Genomic DNA, 20,187 nt, shown 5'->3' with positions numbered 1-20,187 from the left:
TGTTTGATTTTTTTCGATCAAAATCTTATTTAAAAAGAAAATTTTCGTCCGTTTTGGGGGCTAAATATTGGAATTTTGCGCCAATTAAAATTTTTGTTGTCAATCTTGAAAAGTTTTTCAATTTTAAAAAAATATCAACTCAATCTGCCAACATATGACCAAGTTACGGTTTTTGGAAATTTGCATATGACTCGACTTTTTGATGTGGCAGATATTGCTTTTGAATCTAGTCTAATTCTACTCGTAGTGGCCAAAATGTTTCATATCGAGTTTGGTAATTTTTTTTGAATACTCGCAGTAGTCAAAGTGATGTACATCGAGTCTGGTGACCCTCCTGAATACTCGCAGTATTGGATAGTTCACATTAAATTCGGTGTTCCTCTTCGATCATGGAGAAATCGGATTTATATGGTGCACTGCAATGAAATTGATGAATAGAGCTCTTTATTAGCACGGGCTCAACAATTCGGTGGATACACAATGAGCAATGCATTCATTTAATATCCTTTCTGCAGGAGACTTTGCTCCTTCCCCGGTGTGACAGCATGATAGGCATTTACTGGAAGAACTTGAGCAAATGTTGCAGACATGGAGTCCGTTTGACAATTGTAGTGAAAGATTGCTTCTGTTTCAATATAGTAATTGTATGGTCAAGCATATAAGTGGTGTATTCTATAAAGTGTATTTGAATTGCAAGAAAATTTTGATATATGTCCTTGCAACGGAATTTTTCTATAGAAAGGTCATTAGCAATCATTTTTCATTCAACTCTATGAAACAATTACATATACCAATTCAATAGCTTTCAAGTTTGCGGTGCAACAATGAATTGATCTCTGGTGCCAAAACAAAGATTCAGAGATGCATGAAGTTGTTTTAGTCAGGATATGAGCACGATTGTTGTTAGATCTTGATGCGAACTTTATTATAACTTGCAATATTTTGTAGAGGCGGCTCCTGCAATCCGAGATGTTTGACCTGAATATTCCCGCATCTATTCATCTTTAATGGCGAAGCCCCGGCCATTTCTCTCAATGAGAGCTCGTATTGTATTCAAGTAGTTGGATGGATTTGAGGGGCAGATGCCGAGTCACACCTAACTATTAGAAAGCGAACTTGGAGGTTGGACTCCACTCTCATGTGGAACTCCGTTGCTATCGTAACTTGTGCTGCACCTGAATACTATTCTCACAGTCACCGCACCGATCTGATTGTCGAATAGTCCTTTTCTTGTTTGGTAAATGCAAGAGTTGCAATTATGGGTTTCTCCTCCCTAGACCAGACTCCAGAGCATATCGTGTCCGGGGATCTTCTCATGATTAGGTAGGTGATTGCAAAAAAGCCGTGAGATGGATCAGGACTGCAAATGTAGTGGGTGCACTGAGAAAATAAGTTGTGATGATACCGGAGCCCCAGCTTCTTATATGATATTTTTCACATGAAGCTTTTTATTTTTGAGTTTTCTTAAGATCAATTTTGATGGCTCAGTTCTGAATGGAGGCAGAAAGAGATGGATCGGGTTTGTTATCAGGGGTCTGAGCTCCAGCACAATGGCAGCAGAGGGTTGTCAGATCTTCGACACCTCGGTCCTAGGGGCAGAGCTATGAGCGGCTTGGAAAGGACTGCGGTATGCGCGACGTGTACTTCAAGCAAGCTCCATCCTCTTGGAAGACGATTCGGCCACGGTAATTAGTTGGGTCCAGAAGGACCCTCACAGCAATGAAAGAGTTCATCCTTTGCTCCGTGATGTATGATTGATGGTAAGGGAGAAGATTACTTTTCAGGCTATGCACGTATATCGCGAGGCTAACGGGGTGGCGGACTGGATGGTGGTGTATGTCGCGAGCCACTCAGAAGGCACTCCATGGGTTAGAGAGGATGACTTGTCCGGTATATTTCGGAACTTGTTGTTTGCAGATTCTGCTGGGTGTATTCGTATCCGTGCTGTATGAAATATCCGTTTCAGCACAAAAAAAGAAGAAGAAAGAGGTAATGTTGTTAAAACCATCAAAGAAGACAATGGTATAAAAATGAAGCCTAGCTAGATTTGGAATCCTAGTCTAAGATGAATAGAAGGAGGAGAAAGAGAGAGGAGAAAAAGAAGAGAATCCTCTTGGGTGAGATAAACCCTCTGACCGGATCTTGGGTCCTCTGGTCGCCGTTATCGATCCTACATTGCCCCCAGGCAAGACCATCAGCTATTGTTGGTGGGGGAACTCTTACAACGTTCTTAGCATTTTGCCAGTATTCATTCTTGGGTGTTGCACGCATTTTATGGACCATTACTATGCTTTATTGGAGCTATTGGTGGATGGATGCCTGGTACCCGAGGGTCAGTTGGGTATTTACGGTGGTAGCCCGCGCCCTCGGACACGACCGTTGGGTTCAGATTTCAAGCAAGATTTGATAGAATTTGGATAACGGAATGTAGGCTAAATTGACAGCAGGGTTTCTGTCGCTAGTTTAGATAGGCGGCAAGCTCCCAACTGTCCCTTTATACGAGCAGCAACGATCTTGCTGCAAAAACTCAAAAGACCTTTAATGGTTGAACCACGCGAACGTGCTCTATTCGTTTAGCCAACTTCTATTTTCTGATTTTCTTAATTGAACTCATCTATCTTTGATGTGAGGAGCTGTTGTACCCAAAAAAAAAAGAAAAAAAAAAAGAATATAAGAATGAAGTTTTTACCCTCCCAAAACTCAATCCCGTGAACCCCTCTACACCCCTCTTTCACCCTAAAAAACATCATCACCCTTGCGGCTTATGAGTCTCTTATACTCTCAATGCGCATATTTGTAGCCAGTAATTATTTGATCACCAAGTCGACCGCTTGCTTTCCAAGTTTAAAATTTCGAAAAAGAGAAGGGAGCAGGAAAAGGTTGCTGGTAACAGGTGGCGGGGTACTTGCGTTCAGTTTGATTCTATGATAAGAGCGAGCAAGTAAATCAAACGAACGCCAGCCACACGGTTGTACCAACATCAAATGATAGGACCTAAATAAAATTGAGATTGATTATTCTCCTCAATTCCTACAGCAAAAGAAAAAAGGAAATCCATTTCATTAAATAAAAACGATTCTTAAAAGAATGAGAGTTTAAGCCATATATTTAACTCTTTTCTCTCTCTCTTTTTTAAGAATCTATTCTTTCCTTTAGTTTATAATGTTTTTTCCCTGACGACTTAAAAACCTTTTGTGCAGTAATAATTTTGCATCAAAAGACAAAAAAGAGCTTAAACATGAATGATAAAGAGCACATTATTTAGCAAAGTTACCTGATTCTCTTTCAAAATAAGCTAGCTGTTAGAAACAGGGTGCCACTAGAATTTTGGATCCCTTGGATGCTCCACAAACCAGTGATTACACGCGTGCCCAAGTAATGCACCAATTGATGACCTGGAAAGTTTTCATTTGCCAACAGGATAACACCAAAGACCCTTGCAGTATCTACAGAATGAGCATTTTAACAACGAAGTAGATCCAACTTAAAATTTTCAAGCATATTGCACTACAGACTTTTAATTGATGTACAAACCAAGTACTAGGATGGAACCATATCAAAATATCTTCCGCCATTGAGAGTAGACTGAGTTACCGCCCATACGGTAAAGAGAACTGATGAAGAGCAAAATCGTCTACTGAAACATAGGTGGGCCTGTAGTAAAGAAAAGAAAAAGAAAAAGAAAAATTGAGAGTTCTTTTCACAAGTGCCACGGACCCAATCTTCTATTACATTTTACAAATGGCTGCATACAAAGGCAACAAACGGGTCAATAAATGCCACCACAGCAGACGAGTGTAAGCCCTAATCATTTGTGTTTCTCTGCCTGGACTGCTGGGTGTGGGTAGCCTGATCCGGAGGAAGAGTAGCTGCCATGGAACGCAACCGGCTAGCAATCTCTGTAAAGCTCGGTCTCTCTGATGCTTCGGCAGACCAACATTGCTCCATCAATGATCTCCAATCAGGGTCACAAGATTCAGGCACTGGAGGCCGGAGAGTGTTGCTCACAATCCCACCTGTTTAGGAGGCCAACACTAAATCACACTTGACCAAAAAACACTGGTGATGTGGTCATAAATGGTGGCAATTTGTCACTTCTCGGGATCAAAACATTACCTATGATTGCTCCATAGTGCAGGTCTGCATATGGCTCTTCACCTGTAAGGAGCTCCCACATCACAATCCCAAAAGAGAACACATCAACCTGGGATAAAAAGGGAGAGTCAAATTAACTGCAACCATAACCATACATATCAAGTGTTCTCCAATAATATTTAAATCAGCTTTATGGATCCTCAGTTGCCAATCACTAAAGCCTCTATAGAGTTTCCAATAACAGTCAGAAGCGAGGCCATATCTACTCGAGACTTCAACAGGGGCTGGGAATGTAAAATATTATAAGCTCCACAAATGTGAAGGATGGGGGTTTCAGCAAACCTTTTCAGAGACCAGACTGTTGCTAGCACTTAGAAGTTCTGGAGCCATCCAGGGCAGTGTTCCTCGCACTCCCCCAGAGATGAGGGTCTGGCATTTCACTTTAGAAAGGCCAAGGTCACAGACCTGCAAAGGTGCATGGAGCAAATTAAGACCCAAAATCGTGCCAAGGTCTTGACTCTTAACTGGAAGCCACCAAATCCAGTGATATGGCAGAAAGTCTGTTGCAAGTAGTGCCCCAAAAGAAACTTCATATCATGCAAACATGTAATCAAGAATCAATCCACAATTTGATTCAATGCCAAGCCTGCAAAAAATTGGTAGAACATACCATACTAGACCCAAATGGCTCATTGTCTAGAGGCATAAAAAGGAAAGGATATGTTCTGGAATTTAAAAAAGGAAAAAAAAGAAATGGAGAAATCCTGATATGTAAACTAGACCTATGTTTATGGGTATGGTACATCGTATCGGGCGGTACGGAGCGTACCATACCATACTGGTTTGGTACCAGTATCCGGTTATGGGTGGCGTATCGACACTCGGTATACAAAAAAAAATCCATACTGTACCGCATCGACACTGTACTAATATGGCACCAGTACGGGATCCGGTACTGAGACGGTGAACCTTGTTTATGGGTGATAATAAGGTATATTTCAAGTATTATTCACTTAATATCAAGGACATAGTAGCCATCCTCAAAGTGTTAGGGGTTAACATATGAACAATGTTGTACTGTTTGTGACGATTTGGCTTCTTCCTCAATATAGATCTTTGACTTAGAATTTATAGACTAAGATATCAACTTGTATCTCCATGATAAAAATTAGCTTCTCTTTTCATCAAATATTTTTCTAATTTTAGGGGATAATGGAGGCTTGGGTCCATGATAGCATAAGCTTAAACTGTACCCATGAAGGTAGGTTTCCCTACATGTGAACTAGTCTTTCAAGTACAATGACAGGCCCTTCCGTGCCAAGTTGTCATGACTAGCTGGCATCAATGCCAAGTTGTCATAACTAGCCGGCATCAATTCACTCAAGATTACATAAATATCTCCTTTATGGGAAATGTGTTCATCTCAAGGATAAGATAACCTCTACGGGAACAAAATCATCAACCTCTGCCCTATCATTTAGTGGTCTCTAATATCTTCATGGAGAAAGTCTATAGGTTCTTTTGAAATAAATCCTTCATCAGATCATGTTCTTCACAAAGGAATAACTGCAGTTATTTCCGTGTGGTAATGCAAAAACATGGAAATTCTGCCATTGATAATGCCTTCCTAAGCCGACACATTGAATTTTCACTTGTTCATGGTCGTCTCTTTCAGAGTCATATCCTATAACCCTTAAGCTACCAGACTGGGATGATTGCAGGCGCAGTGAAGCAGATATTTTGAAGACACTTCAAATTAAAATAGTAAGAAATAGGGACAATTGTTCGACGATTTCGGGTGGGTCAGCCCCGAGCGATTCGATCAATTAATCATAGGGCATGAACTAGATCAGGGCCAAGGTTGTTTAACATAGTTCATTATCAGTGTATTCTATCGACACTGGATGGCCAGATGATCGGTCTAGCAGGCGACTCGGGCACCAAGGCAATTTCGGGCCTCTTTTTGAGGATCAACTTGGATTCATAGACCAGGTCAACAGAACCTGATACTGGATTCCATAAGCCTTATAGAGAGAGAAAGTAGAAAGAGGAAAGAGAGAAAAGGAAAAAGGTTGCAATCTCTGGCCAAAACCTAGCGCCGGTGGTGCCAAAAGCCAGTGGAAGAAAATAGAAACAGAGGTGCTCTGTTTCAGAAAGAACACTGGTGATTGCCAGCTCAAATCCATAGGAACAAGAGCCCAAATCACAAAGGAACGAGGAGGAGAAGATGGAGAACTCCTACCTAGGTTCAGCGAGGCTCTTCGGCAACCTTTCCCGACGAGAAATTGAGGAAGAAAGCCCGAAAAGAGAGCTTGGAATCGGTGGCTATTCTTGACAATTCCGGTGGTAAAAATCTAAGGAGGGAGATTAAATAGGTGAAGTCCCCGAGTTTTAGATGAACTCGGATTGCCTTGGAAGTCTCCGATTTTTGCCGGAAGCAGAGGAAGTCTCTGATTTCTGCTTCATCGTGCCACAAGGCATGGTGACCTTGGGTTGGCCTCTTCGGGCCAGCCCACAAGCCCAAAAAAATTAGGCCGGGCTGGGCTGCTACATTCTCCCCCCTTAAAATAATTTTGTCCTCGAAATTATTTTACTTGAGACTCAACTTTGAAAATAGTCAACCATCATGTCATCTTTGAGCTCTTAAATAGTCTCCCGTTCAGAGTGCTTGGTCATAAAATTTTGACGAGGAATCAAGGAAAAAAGCCCGAAAAGAGGGCTTCGAATCGGCGGCTATTCTTGATGATTCCGATGGTGAAAATCTGAGAAGAGGGATTAAATAAGTAAAGTCCCCGAGTTCCAGATGAACACAGATTGCCTCGGAAGTCTCCGATTTCTGCCGGAAGCGGAGGAGGTAGAAGACTCCTATCAGAGTCTTCTTCTCTGCTTCATCGTGCCATAGGGCAAGGTCACCTTGGGCTGGCCTCTTCGGGTCGGCCCACAAGCCCAAGAAAATTGGGCTGGGCTGGGTTGCTACACTAACTAATCCAAATAAAGCCAGATAATCAGGTCAGGTCCCAAGGGTAATCTAGTTGAAAGCTTTTACCAAAATTCAGCCTTACCGGGTCAGTCTCGGATCTAGCAAAGGCAAACCATCAAATTGTGTTGTTGAAAGGCAATACTTAGGTACAAGGCACACCTGGCCTCCCCCAACGCAAGAGAAGTTTATGTAGGCACTCAAAAACACGCCTTTCATGTGCCTCAAGGAAAAGCTCAAACAAAAAAATAATGGGCCTTATCTACGTTAAACCCATCTGTCCATCAGAGGTTCATATTGAACCTTTTGAGGATTAAGTGGCCAAAAGAAGAAAAAAGAGGGTCCTCATTGAAGAAGATAAGTAGAAGGGGCAGATAGAAACGGCAAAAGAGGCAGCCCAAAGTGGTGACCACCTAGGATTTCATCATTGCTAGACAGTGATCTTCTAGCATCACTGCATCAACTGGTATAGTCCTCCTCTTCTTCCCTTCTTCCTGCTCTTCTTCCTTTTCTTTTTTGTTCTTTGGAAGATAAGGTAGATAGTGATCTTTTTTCTTGTTCCACTTTTTCTCTTTCTTTTCTTAGTCATGCTTCTGATGGCCAGAGAAGGATGACCAGGAAAAGAAAAAGGAAACCAGGGAAAACTGGTGGCCTATCCGCGTTATTCCTCAACGGACACTCAATCTGTTCGCGTGCGCGCGTGCGCATGTGTGAGTATTATACCTTCCTTTCCCTCTCTACCTCCTTGTTTCTATGTGCATTTTCGACTGTATGGTTAATTCATAATTGTGCCTGACTTCGTAGATGACCGTGATTGTGTATATTTTATTTGCTATAATAACTGTTTGTGCTTGTGTGTGTGTCATGTGCTGCAATGTGTGTGTGCTTGAGTGTGCTGTGATGTTTGTGTTTGACTTTGTTATTATTTTTATTAGTTTCTGTATATGTGCAATTTAGTTAAAGACTAAGTACCTTTTTCCTATTTGATGTGTATATGTATGTATGTGCATGTTTGCCTGTCATTTGTCAGGGCATACATCCCGCTTTGCACCTTGCAACCAGGCTCCAATAGAACCTGGCACCTTAAGCATTTGATAATTGTGCTATTGAAGTAGGCTGTTTAAGCACAATAGACCCAAGTACCAGATTCAAAATCAGACATCATCTTGTCAAAACTATCTATGATAATGCCCCAAACTTTTGGTAATGAAGAACCACAACTTGCCTCTACATCCTGTAAGTGGCAACCCCATGTCTCATTGATGAGACACCACCAACATTAATTGGACACAAGATAAGGCCTTCTATCTACACTCTTCAGACTGCATGAAATGGAGAAGAAACGTGCACTAGACACCTGTCCCATTCCAAGTATGGACGACAACTGTCACCGTAATGTCCTTGCATTATCTATTTGCTCTTCCACTCCTCAGATCAATGCAATAAATCATGTTGTTTTAGCTTTTCCTATTGCCTTTGAGTACCGCGCCATCTTTGCACTTGGTTTATATATATGTTCAACACTACAAATTTCAAAAATAAATAGAAAAAGAAAATGTGTGCCCCAAATCAAATAGCAATAGCAACATGCAATCACCCATCTCATCCCAATCAACATGCAAGGATGTGCCCAGAGTTCCCATCTTTTTACAATAAAAGACATGAACATGAGAAGGTGGATTTCACACTCATCACACTACAGCAGCATTCTGTTCTTATGCATAATAAATTTGGAATTGGTAATATACATGAGACACGATGAATATCTTTAGCAAGCATATCGATAAATGGAATTTGTTTGAAGATCATCTACTCCGAAGAGATAGCAAGGTATGTGATTAAGTCTAGCTATGATTAGATTAATAGTGTATTTAAAAAGAATTGTTTTTTTAATTTGTTCTTTTTTTCATTATGATTACATGTTGCAAGTCATATTTTGAGTTCAAACACACTTCTAGCAACCAAGAATATCCTAATAATAAATACCTTGGTCATTACAATCGAACGATCTCAAATTACGAAAAGGTGAACAGCACCATAATGGCATTCAAAATAAGCCAGGACAACATTTTATCTAATTATAAAATATACCTTGCATATTGGGCGCTGAGGATCCCTTAAGTTGACCAGCAAATTGTCACTTTTCAAGTCAAAGTGTATAATTTTCTTACTATGCAAGTATTCCATTCCAAATGCCACATCCATTGCAATTAGAAGACGTTTACGTCGATCAAGTGGCCTGTTCGGAACCAGTAGTGAATCATGACATCCTATTACAGTCATATTCTACACTCATGGAAGAGTAACATCTGATAACATGATCACAGATAAGATGCAAGGGAGCTGGAGAAATACTTGTCATTCTTCTGCAAAGCATGTCGGAGAGAACCACTGACCATGTACTCAGTTACTGTTGCAACAGATCCACCAGGCCCATCCAGAACAACACCATAAAAAGCCACAACATTTGGGTGGTGCAAGTCAGCAAGCTTGCAGGCCTCATTCCAAAAGTCAGCCCTCTGAGGTCATGCATGAGCATAGCTATAAGAATCACATGTACATAATAGGATGAGAAACATCTTCAGATTGTAGTTACAGACCATGCGTTCCTGCTCAGATGGCTTCCCAGAAAAATATCTATCATTGATTCTTTTTATTGCAACATCAGAGCCCCTCCATTTTCCATGATACACCGTTCCAAACGTTCCAGAACCCAGTTCTCGCAACTCTTCCAGATCACTATTCTTTATTATCTGGAATTTTATGAAAAGAACGACAAGGAACAAGCATGGCTCATCTGGTAGCATTGGACATGAAAGATGTAACCCGGGTAATCATAGAAGTCTAGTTCCTAACCTGCATGCGACCAATGTCATCAGCATTTGGAAATCCAAGCAAAATCTTGTCCGACTGTTTGGACTTCATAACCTGCATGATGATGCAATTCAGCACCTAGTGACATTAGGAATATAGGAGCAAAGGATAATTACATACCCCACTCTTGTGATCATTTGTATTTAAATTAGTCTTGATAGTCCCAGTTCCTTTATTGAATGAAGGACCAGATTCCTTCGGTTCATGAGCAAAGAAGTCAGGCACTGGAGGTTCAGATGACTGGGGTGTTGATGCCGCTATTCCCTCAGTAAAAGCCCCCACATCTTGCTTAATATGCTCATCTCCTGCAGATTTATTAGTCAACAAAAGGAAACAATAATAATCATTGACTCAAATTATTTAAGTACTAAATGCATGACAATGCAAGATTAATTGCCAGTAAGGGAAGTGAAAATAAGCACCAAACCTGTCATGGGTGGTTGAACAGGTTCCATGCATGAGTCCTTGTTCAGAGAATTATGTGGGTGGTCAAAACCACCTTCCTCTATCACAATGGCCACATGTGAGCCTTTGCTGTTTACTGAATGGTTCTCAGTGGACTTCATAGTCACAGACTCCTTGCTAGGAACCCTTTTAGGTCTTGGTGGCAGCCCATGCATATTCCCCACAATTTTCCTAGGATCCTCATTGCAAAATAGTGAGTCCAATGGCAATTTTTCTTCCAACTGTTCCTCATTCCCAGAGTAACTGCCGGTGGCAGATAATGGTGACTGAGAATTGTTTCCTGCGGTCATGGATACATCATCTGGCACTTCGTTTGGGTGGAATTGAAGATCTTCACTTTTACGGCCCCAACTAGGAATTTTATGGACGGTATTATCACTGTAGGCGCAATTGTTAGTACAAGAGTATTTGGGTGCTCCAAGCAACTGTTCATTAGGAATAACAGGTCCAACCCCTGTTTCAAAATAATATGGGTATGCTCCATCGTTATCCGTCGTGGTTAATACCCTGCTGTTGTTTGGCAGCTGAACATTGTGCAAGTGAGTAATGCCCGAAGAAGTAGATGGCAGTGGATCAACTGGAATACCAGTATTTCCATCTGGAATAATTCTAGAATTGATGAAGGCATTGCTAATAGGCATCACATTTCCTCCAACTTGTGGTTTGACCAGATGACTGCTCTCTACAACAATTGGGTTCTTTGATCTTAAATCATTGGGTGTGTTGGTAGCAGGTGGAACAGCTGGTTTCCACTGCTCAGGAATACTAGAAACCTCAGATGGACTGGCATGAAGTGCTTCCATCATCCCATCGATAGGTTTAACATAGCCATGTGAAACTACAGGCACAGAATCTTGGACTAACTGCTCTGCTTCCTGAGAACTTGATTTTCCAACTGGACCAGCATCAGCAACAAATGGCTTGCTGATCACATCCTGTTTAACATGATACTGAGGTAACCCCATAGACTGTGGCACTTGCCCTTGCAAGAAGTCTTCATGATGAGATTGTGGAGACGGGATGTACATTCCATAAGATGCTGATGCTTCCTTGTTGCCCGGCAGACCCACTGAAACTGCTGGGACAAAAACCTTAGCATGACTAAGATCTGCAGCATTTGGAAGCACTAGCCTCTCATGATTACGTGGTATCTCATCAGGGACTTGAGTGAACCAACAGGCCCCTAACTGCGCCGCGGGAACAACACTCTCAGCCTGGGTTTCTACTCCACTGCCTGCCACAGCTCCAATAACTATTTTTGGCAGCGCCTGCAGCCTTACCATGCTCTCTGCGGAGTGACTTTGGAGCATTGGGCCAGTCTCAGGAACGGCACTTCCTGATGCATTCCCATGCGTATCAGAATGGGCATAAGGCAAGGGTTTCCGGGAAAAGTTGCAATCCTCGAATCTCACTGTCTCCCCTTGTGATGATGGCAAAGGTAGACCCAACCCATATTGCTCCCCATTCTGTGGTTGTAAGTGAACTTGTGGCAAAGGCGGGAGCTGGGACAAAGGCTTATAATTTGGATTACCGTGGAGCTGTGCTAACCTTCCTCCAAATGGATTCTCTTCTAAATTAGTATCCACCCTTGTCTGGATCGGTGCTGTGCTATTAACTTGGGAAGTTGGAGGAGCCATGTTAGTGTGCATGGCTGGCACGCCAAGTACACTAACCGGCTGAGGTACTCCCACCATCCCCAAAGATTGGGGATTCGTAATATGGGCATGCTGTGTTTCTACATAACCCTGTGGGACATAAGGTGCTACTGGAGGAGGCAATTCAGAGCGACTAGAGTTCAAGATTTGTGCCCGAACGCTAGAACAAGGCGCTGATGACAAGCGAGGAGCATCCGGGATCGGCACCACCGGCACGCCTGCAGTCCCAAAAACCAATCTTGATGGGTCGTTAGAAGCTACCGCGGCGGGAGACAAAAGGGCAGGTGAAATACCTTCATTGCCGCCATCAGTAGCAGCCTCGGCTTGCATCGACGACAAGTTCGCAATGCTGTCGTTGAGCCCATTGACGGCCTCGATGTACTGCAGGGCGGCGACGTGGAGATCCGAGGAGGAGGAATTGGCGGAGAGATCGGATGGGGGGAAGAGGAAGACGCGGAGCTTCGGGATGGAGCCATCAGGGCAGTCCTGGGCGAGCTTATCGGATTCCTCCATCATGTTCTCGAGGTCCTCGGGGTTGGAGACGGAGACCAGACTGTCGAGGTCCTCGCCAGGTAACTGGTAGCGGATCAGAGTCGGCCCGCCGAAGGCATCGGCCATCTTGCGTACGATCTCCGGGAAGGTGGAGTCCCGACGGACGGTGATGATGCGGGTGTCGCCGCCGGCGTAGCGGAGGGCGCCGTCGCTGGGGCGGGGAAGGATCTTACCGCCGTAGCTGCAGAGGAGCTTGACCTTCCGCGAGGAAGAGGCGGTGGGGTGGTCGGCGGCGGCGGCGGCGGCGGCGACGTCGGGCCGATCGCCGGAACGGGGGCGTAGGTCCTTGGGAACGGCGGCCATGGGGGAAGGAAGCTGGGAAACCCTAGCAGAAGATGCGGAACTAGGAGAAAAAGAATGAATGGAATCGTATTATTATTTAACCAAGAATTGGAGGAGAGAGGATGGGATCGGGACTTGGAGGCGGTGGAGAGAGCTGTTGAATGGCGGTAGGATTTATTTGAGGGAGAGGGGAAAGAGGGGGGGAGCAGCGTGGAAGTGAAGGCTTTCACTTGCTCTTCCTCGAATTGGAAAAGCTATATACAGTATTAGCTGTCCGCACGTCCTTCGTGGGTTTATTTCGATCAGCTTTTGGAGTAAAAACGGGTGCAAAATAGATTGGTATGACTAGCTTGTCCCAAAAAAAAAGTTTCAGAAGGCATTTTAATCATTTTTTTTCCATAATATTCTTACATTACGATTCCTTCTTGAAGAATTTTGCTTCGTTCAAATTTTTTTTTAAAAAAAAAAATCTGCGGCTAATATATATTTTTTACATATTTAGTTGATTATAAAAAATAATATAATATAGCTTATATTTAATTGAATATTTATTTTTTCGAAAAAGTTATGTAAAATATTTTTTAAAGTATCTTATTATATTCTATTTTATCTAAAAGTTTAAAAATATTTTTTAAGAAAATTACCTTATTTTTCGGGTGCTAGAAATAAAAATTGGATTTTCTCATATCTTACGGTAATCATTCTTTCTTATGAAAATCTCAATTTCATGAAAAAACTATTTTCTCGTCTATTTTTTTAAAAAAATCTAACCAAATATAAAATATTTCTTCTTTTTTTCGTTGACTATACTTTTCGCTCTTCTTCTTGCGAACCAAACAAGCTCTTAGAATTTGTATGGTTGAGGCATGTCAGATTACAATTCTTAAAAGTTATTTATTTGAAAAAATAATTACAGAGGAAGATCAAATTTATCATGTTTGGTTGGTGAAAAAATTATATAAAAAAGAGATTACTATGTTTGATTAGAAGTAATCTTCAATAAAAATATTGTCAAATTTCAACAATATTCTTGAACTAAAAATTTAAATAATAACATTTTTTTCTCGATCTATTTATTAGCCATTTATGGTCCACATATATAAATATTATCAACATTGGCTATTTTAGATATCGAAATATATTAACATAAGTTAATAAATATTTTTAAATTAGTTATATATATCAAAAATATAATTCTTATTATAAATAAATTTTAGTATGTTTTAATATATAAATAAATATATTAATTATTAGTAAATCCTATGTAATATTTATTGATAATTATTAAATTATTTTTATTTAATTATTAATAATTAAATATTCATTAATAAATATATTGATATATTAAATATATTATTATTTATAATACTAGTAATCAATATATTAGTATATTTATAATATATTAATATAATACATATGTTAATATGATTAATATTAACTATAGTATAATAATATAATATTAATATAATATAAGTGGGGGTAAGATTTATAATAAGTACCATCTTTTAGATTGTATATCAAATATGATGATGTGATACAAAATTTAATTTTTTATATTAAATTTTCCCAAACCAAATGGCGCCTAAAAAAGAATCTACAAATGGATCGAAAATTGGCAGCTAATGTAACTGTTCTAATAACATCATTTCAGATTTCAGATATTTAGTGGTACGTGGATGACCATTGTAGATCATTTTTGTTGATAGATTATAGCAGCCAGTTTATAGTAATAACTTCTGAATGCATTTGATTTTTTTAAATAATGTTGTAAAAAATTTGAAGCATAGTTTTTCTGGGATTCTTGAACAAATGATAACACTATCACCATTTTATTACTACTTTGTAATGGCCATCCTATATTTGTGTAAATCACTGTCTTCAAATTGGTAGTTACCTTTATAATGTAATGAAGGGTTCTAACACGGAAAAGAGAACAGCTATTATCTAATTCCAAAAGTGAATGTCAACTGTCAAGAAATATATCCAAAAATATCATCTTTAAGTAGCTCCTTTTCAATCTGCTGTAAGTAAATAAGAGGATAAATGATCTCCTTGCAGCTTGCTCCATTGAGGGAACAAGATGAATAAAAGATGGTGAGGACTATTGTAACAAATTTATGACTTACTAAATGATCCCTTGAATCCTTGCAATTGCATGCTAATGCAATAGCACCTAATGATGAAAATGTATAAGTGGACTAATCTACATACGACATTAATTATCATTGAAATGAATCAACAATCATTGAGATCTATAATATATTAAATTGCTTCAAAACAAAGCCGTATTGAATTCAATTTTCTTTACTATGAGAAGAGTAGGTCTAGATAATGTAGCACTAATGCTGCCTAGTACTAACTAGATACAAAAAAAAAGGGAAAAAAAAACTAAGAAGGTCTTAACATGAAAGTCTAAGCTATTTAACAGCTGGTGATCAATGTGTTGTATGGGATGCATCTCTCCATGCTTCTTTTTTATTATCTTGATGGATGTTAGTGGTTGAGCTCCTCCGCTCAAAATAAGGTCTAAAAAAAATTTGCAAAGAAGCTTGTTATTGTTATACATTGTCTCATGGGCATATGGCTTGAGTGTAGAAGGGCTTCGTTATTATTATATATGGGAGTCATGGATGCATGGCTTGATCTTTTCCATGACTGTAGAAGGGGCATTTCAAATGGAACATGAACATTCTAATTTTTATTAGTTGCTTTACAAATGGAACATGGGCCAATTCAAATGGCATTACAAATTATCTTCCACAATCGATAGTGAGACGCCTCGTCTCTAATTTTTTATTGTGTAATTGAATGTTAACGTAAGTTAGGGTTTATCTCAGTGATCATCCCTCTTTGTTTAATAATCGAATATTCTGATTTCGAATCAATTATTTTTATATTTTTTGAAAAAAATGGATGGAAACATATTCTACAATTTTGAAAAAATAGATTCTAATACTTGGACATAATCCACACCTAACATGTCTCATGTGAATGCATAATTCACTTGAATATGGATTTGAATTCCGAATAAAAAGAGAAATTGAGGAGAAAAATTAAAGTGGACAAGAAAATATGTTAAATTCTAAAAATATTGCTCTTCTTCATTTGAATATTTTGATAAAAAAATAATTTTTCGATAAAATTTAAAATAATTTTTTCGAAAGTTTCTTCTAAAATGCTGTTTTTAGCTTTTTAAAAAAATTAAAATAATTTTTAAAAATTTTTATTAAATATTATTTTTTATCCAAAAATATTTTTAGAGGGCCAAAAAGCTCTCTAAAAGCTCTCCAAACGGCATTACAACCATTGCACATGGGAGATCCTGCTGTCACCGAAAAAAAAATAATAGATGGGCTGGTCCCCCAGTGTACTCAATATTAAATAAATTCCTCTTCTTCTTTAATTCATAGATTCCTTCTCACGTAGCAAACTTTTTTGATTGATTGAATGATAAGATATACAACAAAAATTGTACAGCTCCAGGATCTGCCCGTCCATGGCAGGCGGACGAACACCCAACCCTCTGCGGCGCACGTTGGCAGAACCCAGAATTAATAAAACCACGGACAGAAAAAAGAGCAGACTAGAGAGACTTGTTTGAAAGCTAAAGAGGCTCAAAGATTTGGAAAAGTTTACAAATTAAAGCCAGATCTGGGAGCACGGATATTTACGCACAACACACGGTCGGATCGAGGAGTTGGATAAAGAAAAGAAACGCGGCGGAGAATCCTAGCACGCGATTCCGACGGCGCTGGGCGGCGGGGAGGACGCCGGGAGGCGGGAGGAGAAGTTCCGGGACCGGAACTCCTCGTCGGCGAGCGCGTTGTCCTCGAACCCCTCGTCGAAGTTGAGCGCGTAGCTGAGGGGGTCGTACCTGAAGTCCCCGGAGTGTCGACGCTGCGGCCCCATCCGCGAGATGATGCCCCGGCACCGGTTCTTGATCTCCGGTAGCTCCTGCGCCTTGGAACGGAGCCACACCGACGACGTCCGGATCAGCGACAGCGGCCGCTCCTCGTCGGCGGCGCCGGAAACCGGGTCCTCGCCGGCCGCGCTGCGGAAGCAGCAGGAGAAGCAGATCGAGGACCGGAGCTTCTGCTTGAGAGACGACGGCGAGGAGGGGGAGGAGGGCTCGTAATCCATCGTATTTAGGTTTGGGGTTTGGGAGAAGGGAATCGAGAGAGATGCCCCGGGCGTTTGGGAATATATAGACGGATAAGGACGGGCGGAGTAACGGCGACTCCATGGGCGGGGCGATGGTTTTACCGCGTCCAAGCGAGCTGCGAGGGTAGTTTGGGTAATTTAGGAAAAATGGGAGGGTGAGAACATCCGCCTAAGGGTAGTTCTATATACACCCCCCCTATTGCTCAGGACACCCCCCAAAAACAAAAAAGAAAGTACCCAAACTAACCTTTAGTGTAATTACCATATTGCCCTTGAAATTTTCTCATACACCCCCCCTTCCTCCTCCTCCGTTTCGTTTTGAAAAGAAAAAAAAAAAATACCCCTCAAACCCCCCTTAAACCCCTCCTCCCCCGTTCCCCCTTCTCCCTCTCGTCGCCGGCATTCTCCCGATCTCCGACCACCTCGCCGGCTTCTCCCGGAACCACCTCGCCGGCTTCTCCCGAATTTTTTTTTTTTCACGGTTCGTGCTCCGTTCGGCACTGGATCGCCGAACAAAAGGCTACTGTTCGGCTGAACAGTGCCGAACAGAAGCCTTCTGTTCGGCAACCCTCAACCGAACAGATCTGTTCGGCTGCACAGTGCCGAACAGAAGGCTTCTGTCCGGCACTGTTCAGCCGAACAGAAGCCTTTTGTTCGGCGATCCAGTGCCGAACGGAGCACGAACCGTGAAAAAAAAAAATTTCGGGAGAAGCCGGCGAGGTGGTTCCGGGAGAAGCCGGCGAGGTGGTCGGAGATCGGGAGAATGCCGGCGACGAGAGGGAGAAGGGGGAACGGGGGGTTTTGGGCGTTGGCGAGGTGTTTTGGAGGGGAAGACCGGGGTGGGGTGGGGTGGGGGGGTTTGGGGGGTGTAGAGAGCAATTTAGGTGAGGGGGTGGGGAGGGTGGGGGGTAATTTAGAAATTTTTAATTTTTTAGGGGTGTCCTTAGCAAATGGGGGGGTGTAGAGAGTATTTAATTTTTTTTTAATTTTTGGGGGGGTGTCCTGAGCAATAGGGGGGGTGTATATAGAACCACCCTCCGCCTAATTCATCCAAAAAAAATTTTGAGTGTTGGGCCACATAGAACGTGATCCAGTTAGTTGCTGTATTAGCCTCCCATTAAACAGAGTCGCCCTGCATTAAATTTTTCGGTAACTAAAATTTTCACTTGAGGAGAATTTTTTTTTCTCGAGATAATTACGAAATAGTGTTGCTCATTGGATATGCACCAGAAAATTTTTTTTGAAGAGTCTAGGGTCTGTTTTTTTTCTATCAATTTTTTTCTAATTTTTCTAAATGTACTCGTACGAGTTGAAGAGTCTTGGGTCTTTTTTTTTTCTATCAATTTTTTTTCTAATTTTTCTAAATGTACTTGTACGAGTCGCCGTTGTATAATAATATTTAAAAAAAAAAAAAACAACCGAAGGCAGTAGGGTGTGAGTTCGAGAGTGGACAAAATATATTATTTATGATAATTTCTTGGATGCACGCCCCATGCGATTAGGAAAGGGAAAATGGTACCAAGTGTTTGAGTATATTCTAAAGAGAAAGTTCCTTGCAGCGTCCTAAGGCTTATCCTCGCCAAAAGGCTTCTTCGCAGCGCGATTGCTAGCCTCGAGGGAAGTGGCTCGGAAGTTCCTCGGAAAGAAACTTTGACCAGAGTCCACAAGAAAAAACGCGGAGCTTTCTCGTTGGAAAACGCTGCTTGGCCGCGCATAATGTAGCTGACGCAAATGCTAACTTCCAGAACTTAGCATTTAGCAGGACAATTGCGTAGAAGTTGCTTAATGATGTGGCCTTTTCTTTATGCTTTTTGTATTTTAATTTTCAGAAAAGGTTGGAAGCAAGGTTTTATTATTGATGCTAATTTTAACTGTATAATTTGGACTTAAGAAAACTTTATTGACTGTTACAATGTTATGCCAGGCTATTATTTCGCAAAAGTTCTCCAAGTTTTGGAAATGACATATTGTTTGGTAAAAAAATACTAACATTTTGAATATTTTTGATCATACCATCATACGGCTATTGTAGTTATTGTAATGCAATCAATTCAAATAGGATTAGAGTTTCCTTTTGGCCCCATAACAATTTGTGGGCCATTTTTTATAGCATGAACAAAACCACCGGAATCAATTTCCAAAAAAATAAAAATTTCAGAAACATGAATGGCACTTGCAATATATGGTTGTTGGAAAACATCCTCTTAGAAAATCTTTCTATGAAAAATGGATATGATTTCTCGTTCAAAATTGGTCAAAAAGTCGCGAGAAGTATCAACCAAAAAAAGAGGGGAGAACCCTAAAACAGATACTAAGAAAAGTATACTGTTATATGCATGTGAGTATCTTTGACATATTTGTAGTATGAATAAAATCCTCTCCTCGAGCAAAGGTTGGAATTCACACTTCATATTGGTGCAAGGTATATACAAGTGTGTTTATGTAGCAGATCTTACCAAGAAGTTATTGTCCTTACCATTTTCTTGTTTAACCTCATATTACCTCTCAAAATTAGATATTCTTTGAAAATATCGAAGAATTTCTTATGGCAGGTTTATTTTATTTGAATTTTTGTATAGAATCACTAATTAGACAAAATGCTAAATTTTTTTTTATCTAGTAGGCACTTGTGTGCAAGTTGCAGATATTTTCTTCCTTATTTAATGCTATGGGTTGAGATGTCATCTCTCTTTAATGGTTAAGTGACTACTTGAAAGTGTTTTCTTTATCAAGTGGTCAAGATTTTTGCATTGTTTCTTTTTTATTAATTTCAAATTAGCATGTTGTACATTGTTGTTATTCAAGAAATTATTAGTTGGTTTGTATCCATCATGAACCAGTCCAGCCATAAAGCAATATATGTAATAGTAATATCTTTTTTCTTCTTTTTGGTCTTTTTATGTATAATAGCAATATGCTCTAGGATAAATTTATTAGCAGCTCCGATCCAACTAATAAATTTTTTTATTATACAAAAGAAAATATCTGGAATGTCTAGAATGCGATCCAAGTTACCAAGAGACAGCCTTTACTCTGGTATTTGAAAATCAAAAAAATATTAAATATAAGATCAAATGGTAATGGAATTGAAATACTCAAATTTTCATTATAATGATAAGAGAAATC

At 40.4% G+C, this 20,187-nt stretch overlaps 2 protein-coding genes across 4 annotated transcripts; both read right to left on the bottom strand.

The window, feature by feature from the left end:
• Nucleotides 1–3,391: 3,391 nt before the first annotated feature.
• LOC103706458 (RAF-like serine/threonine-protein kinase 20) lies at nt 3,392–13,189 on the bottom strand. Of its 3 annotated transcripts, none has more exons than XR_003385612.4 (10): nt 10,374–13,168; nt 10,067–10,251; nt 9,929–10,000; nt 9,673–9,825; nt 9,428–9,591; nt 9,164–9,311; nt 4,438–4,560; nt 4,117–4,204; nt 3,754–4,016; nt 3,392–3,654 (listed from the first exon to the last, which is right to left on the bottom strand). XR_003385612.4 is itself a non-coding variant. In XM_008790558.6 (10 exons), exons 1-10 carry the CDS (start codon nt 12,919–12,921, stop codon nt 3,805–3,807), a joined length of 3,618 nt encoding a protein of 1,205 aa, XP_008788780.4. In that variant the 5' UTR covers nt 12,922–13,189; the 3' UTR covers nt 3,392–3,804. The 3 variants fall into 3 exon arrangements, 2 of the variants coding, with proteins under 2 accessions (XP_008788780.4, XP_008788779.4); XM_008790558.6 differs by having other exon boundaries at nt 3,392–4,016; nt 10,374–12,284; nt 12,360–13,189; XM_008790557.6 differs by having other exon boundaries at nt 3,392–4,016; nt 10,374–13,189.
• A 3,134-nt stretch (nt 13,190–16,323) lies between these two features.
• LOC103706459 (uncharacterized) lies at nt 16,324–17,114 on the bottom strand. Its single transcript, XM_008790559.5, has one exon. The coding sequence runs from the start codon at nt 17,038–17,040 to the stop codon at nt 16,630–16,632; it is 411 nt and encodes a 136-aa protein (XP_008788781.3). The 5' UTR covers nt 17,041–17,114; the 3' UTR covers nt 16,324–16,629.
• Nucleotides 17,115–20,187: the final 3,073 nt, after the last annotated feature.

This window comes from Phoenix dactylifera, chromosome 11 (assembly GCF_051530095.1).
Source record: "Phoenix dactylifera cultivar Ajwa chromosome 11, Ajwa_hap1_PhDact_Kaust_v1.1, whole genome shotgun sequence".
NCBI classification, from domain to species: domain Eukaryota; kingdom Viridiplantae; phylum Streptophyta; class Magnoliopsida; order Arecales; family Arecaceae; genus Phoenix; species Phoenix dactylifera.
This window is presented reverse-complemented; position numbering and strand designations above follow the sequence as displayed.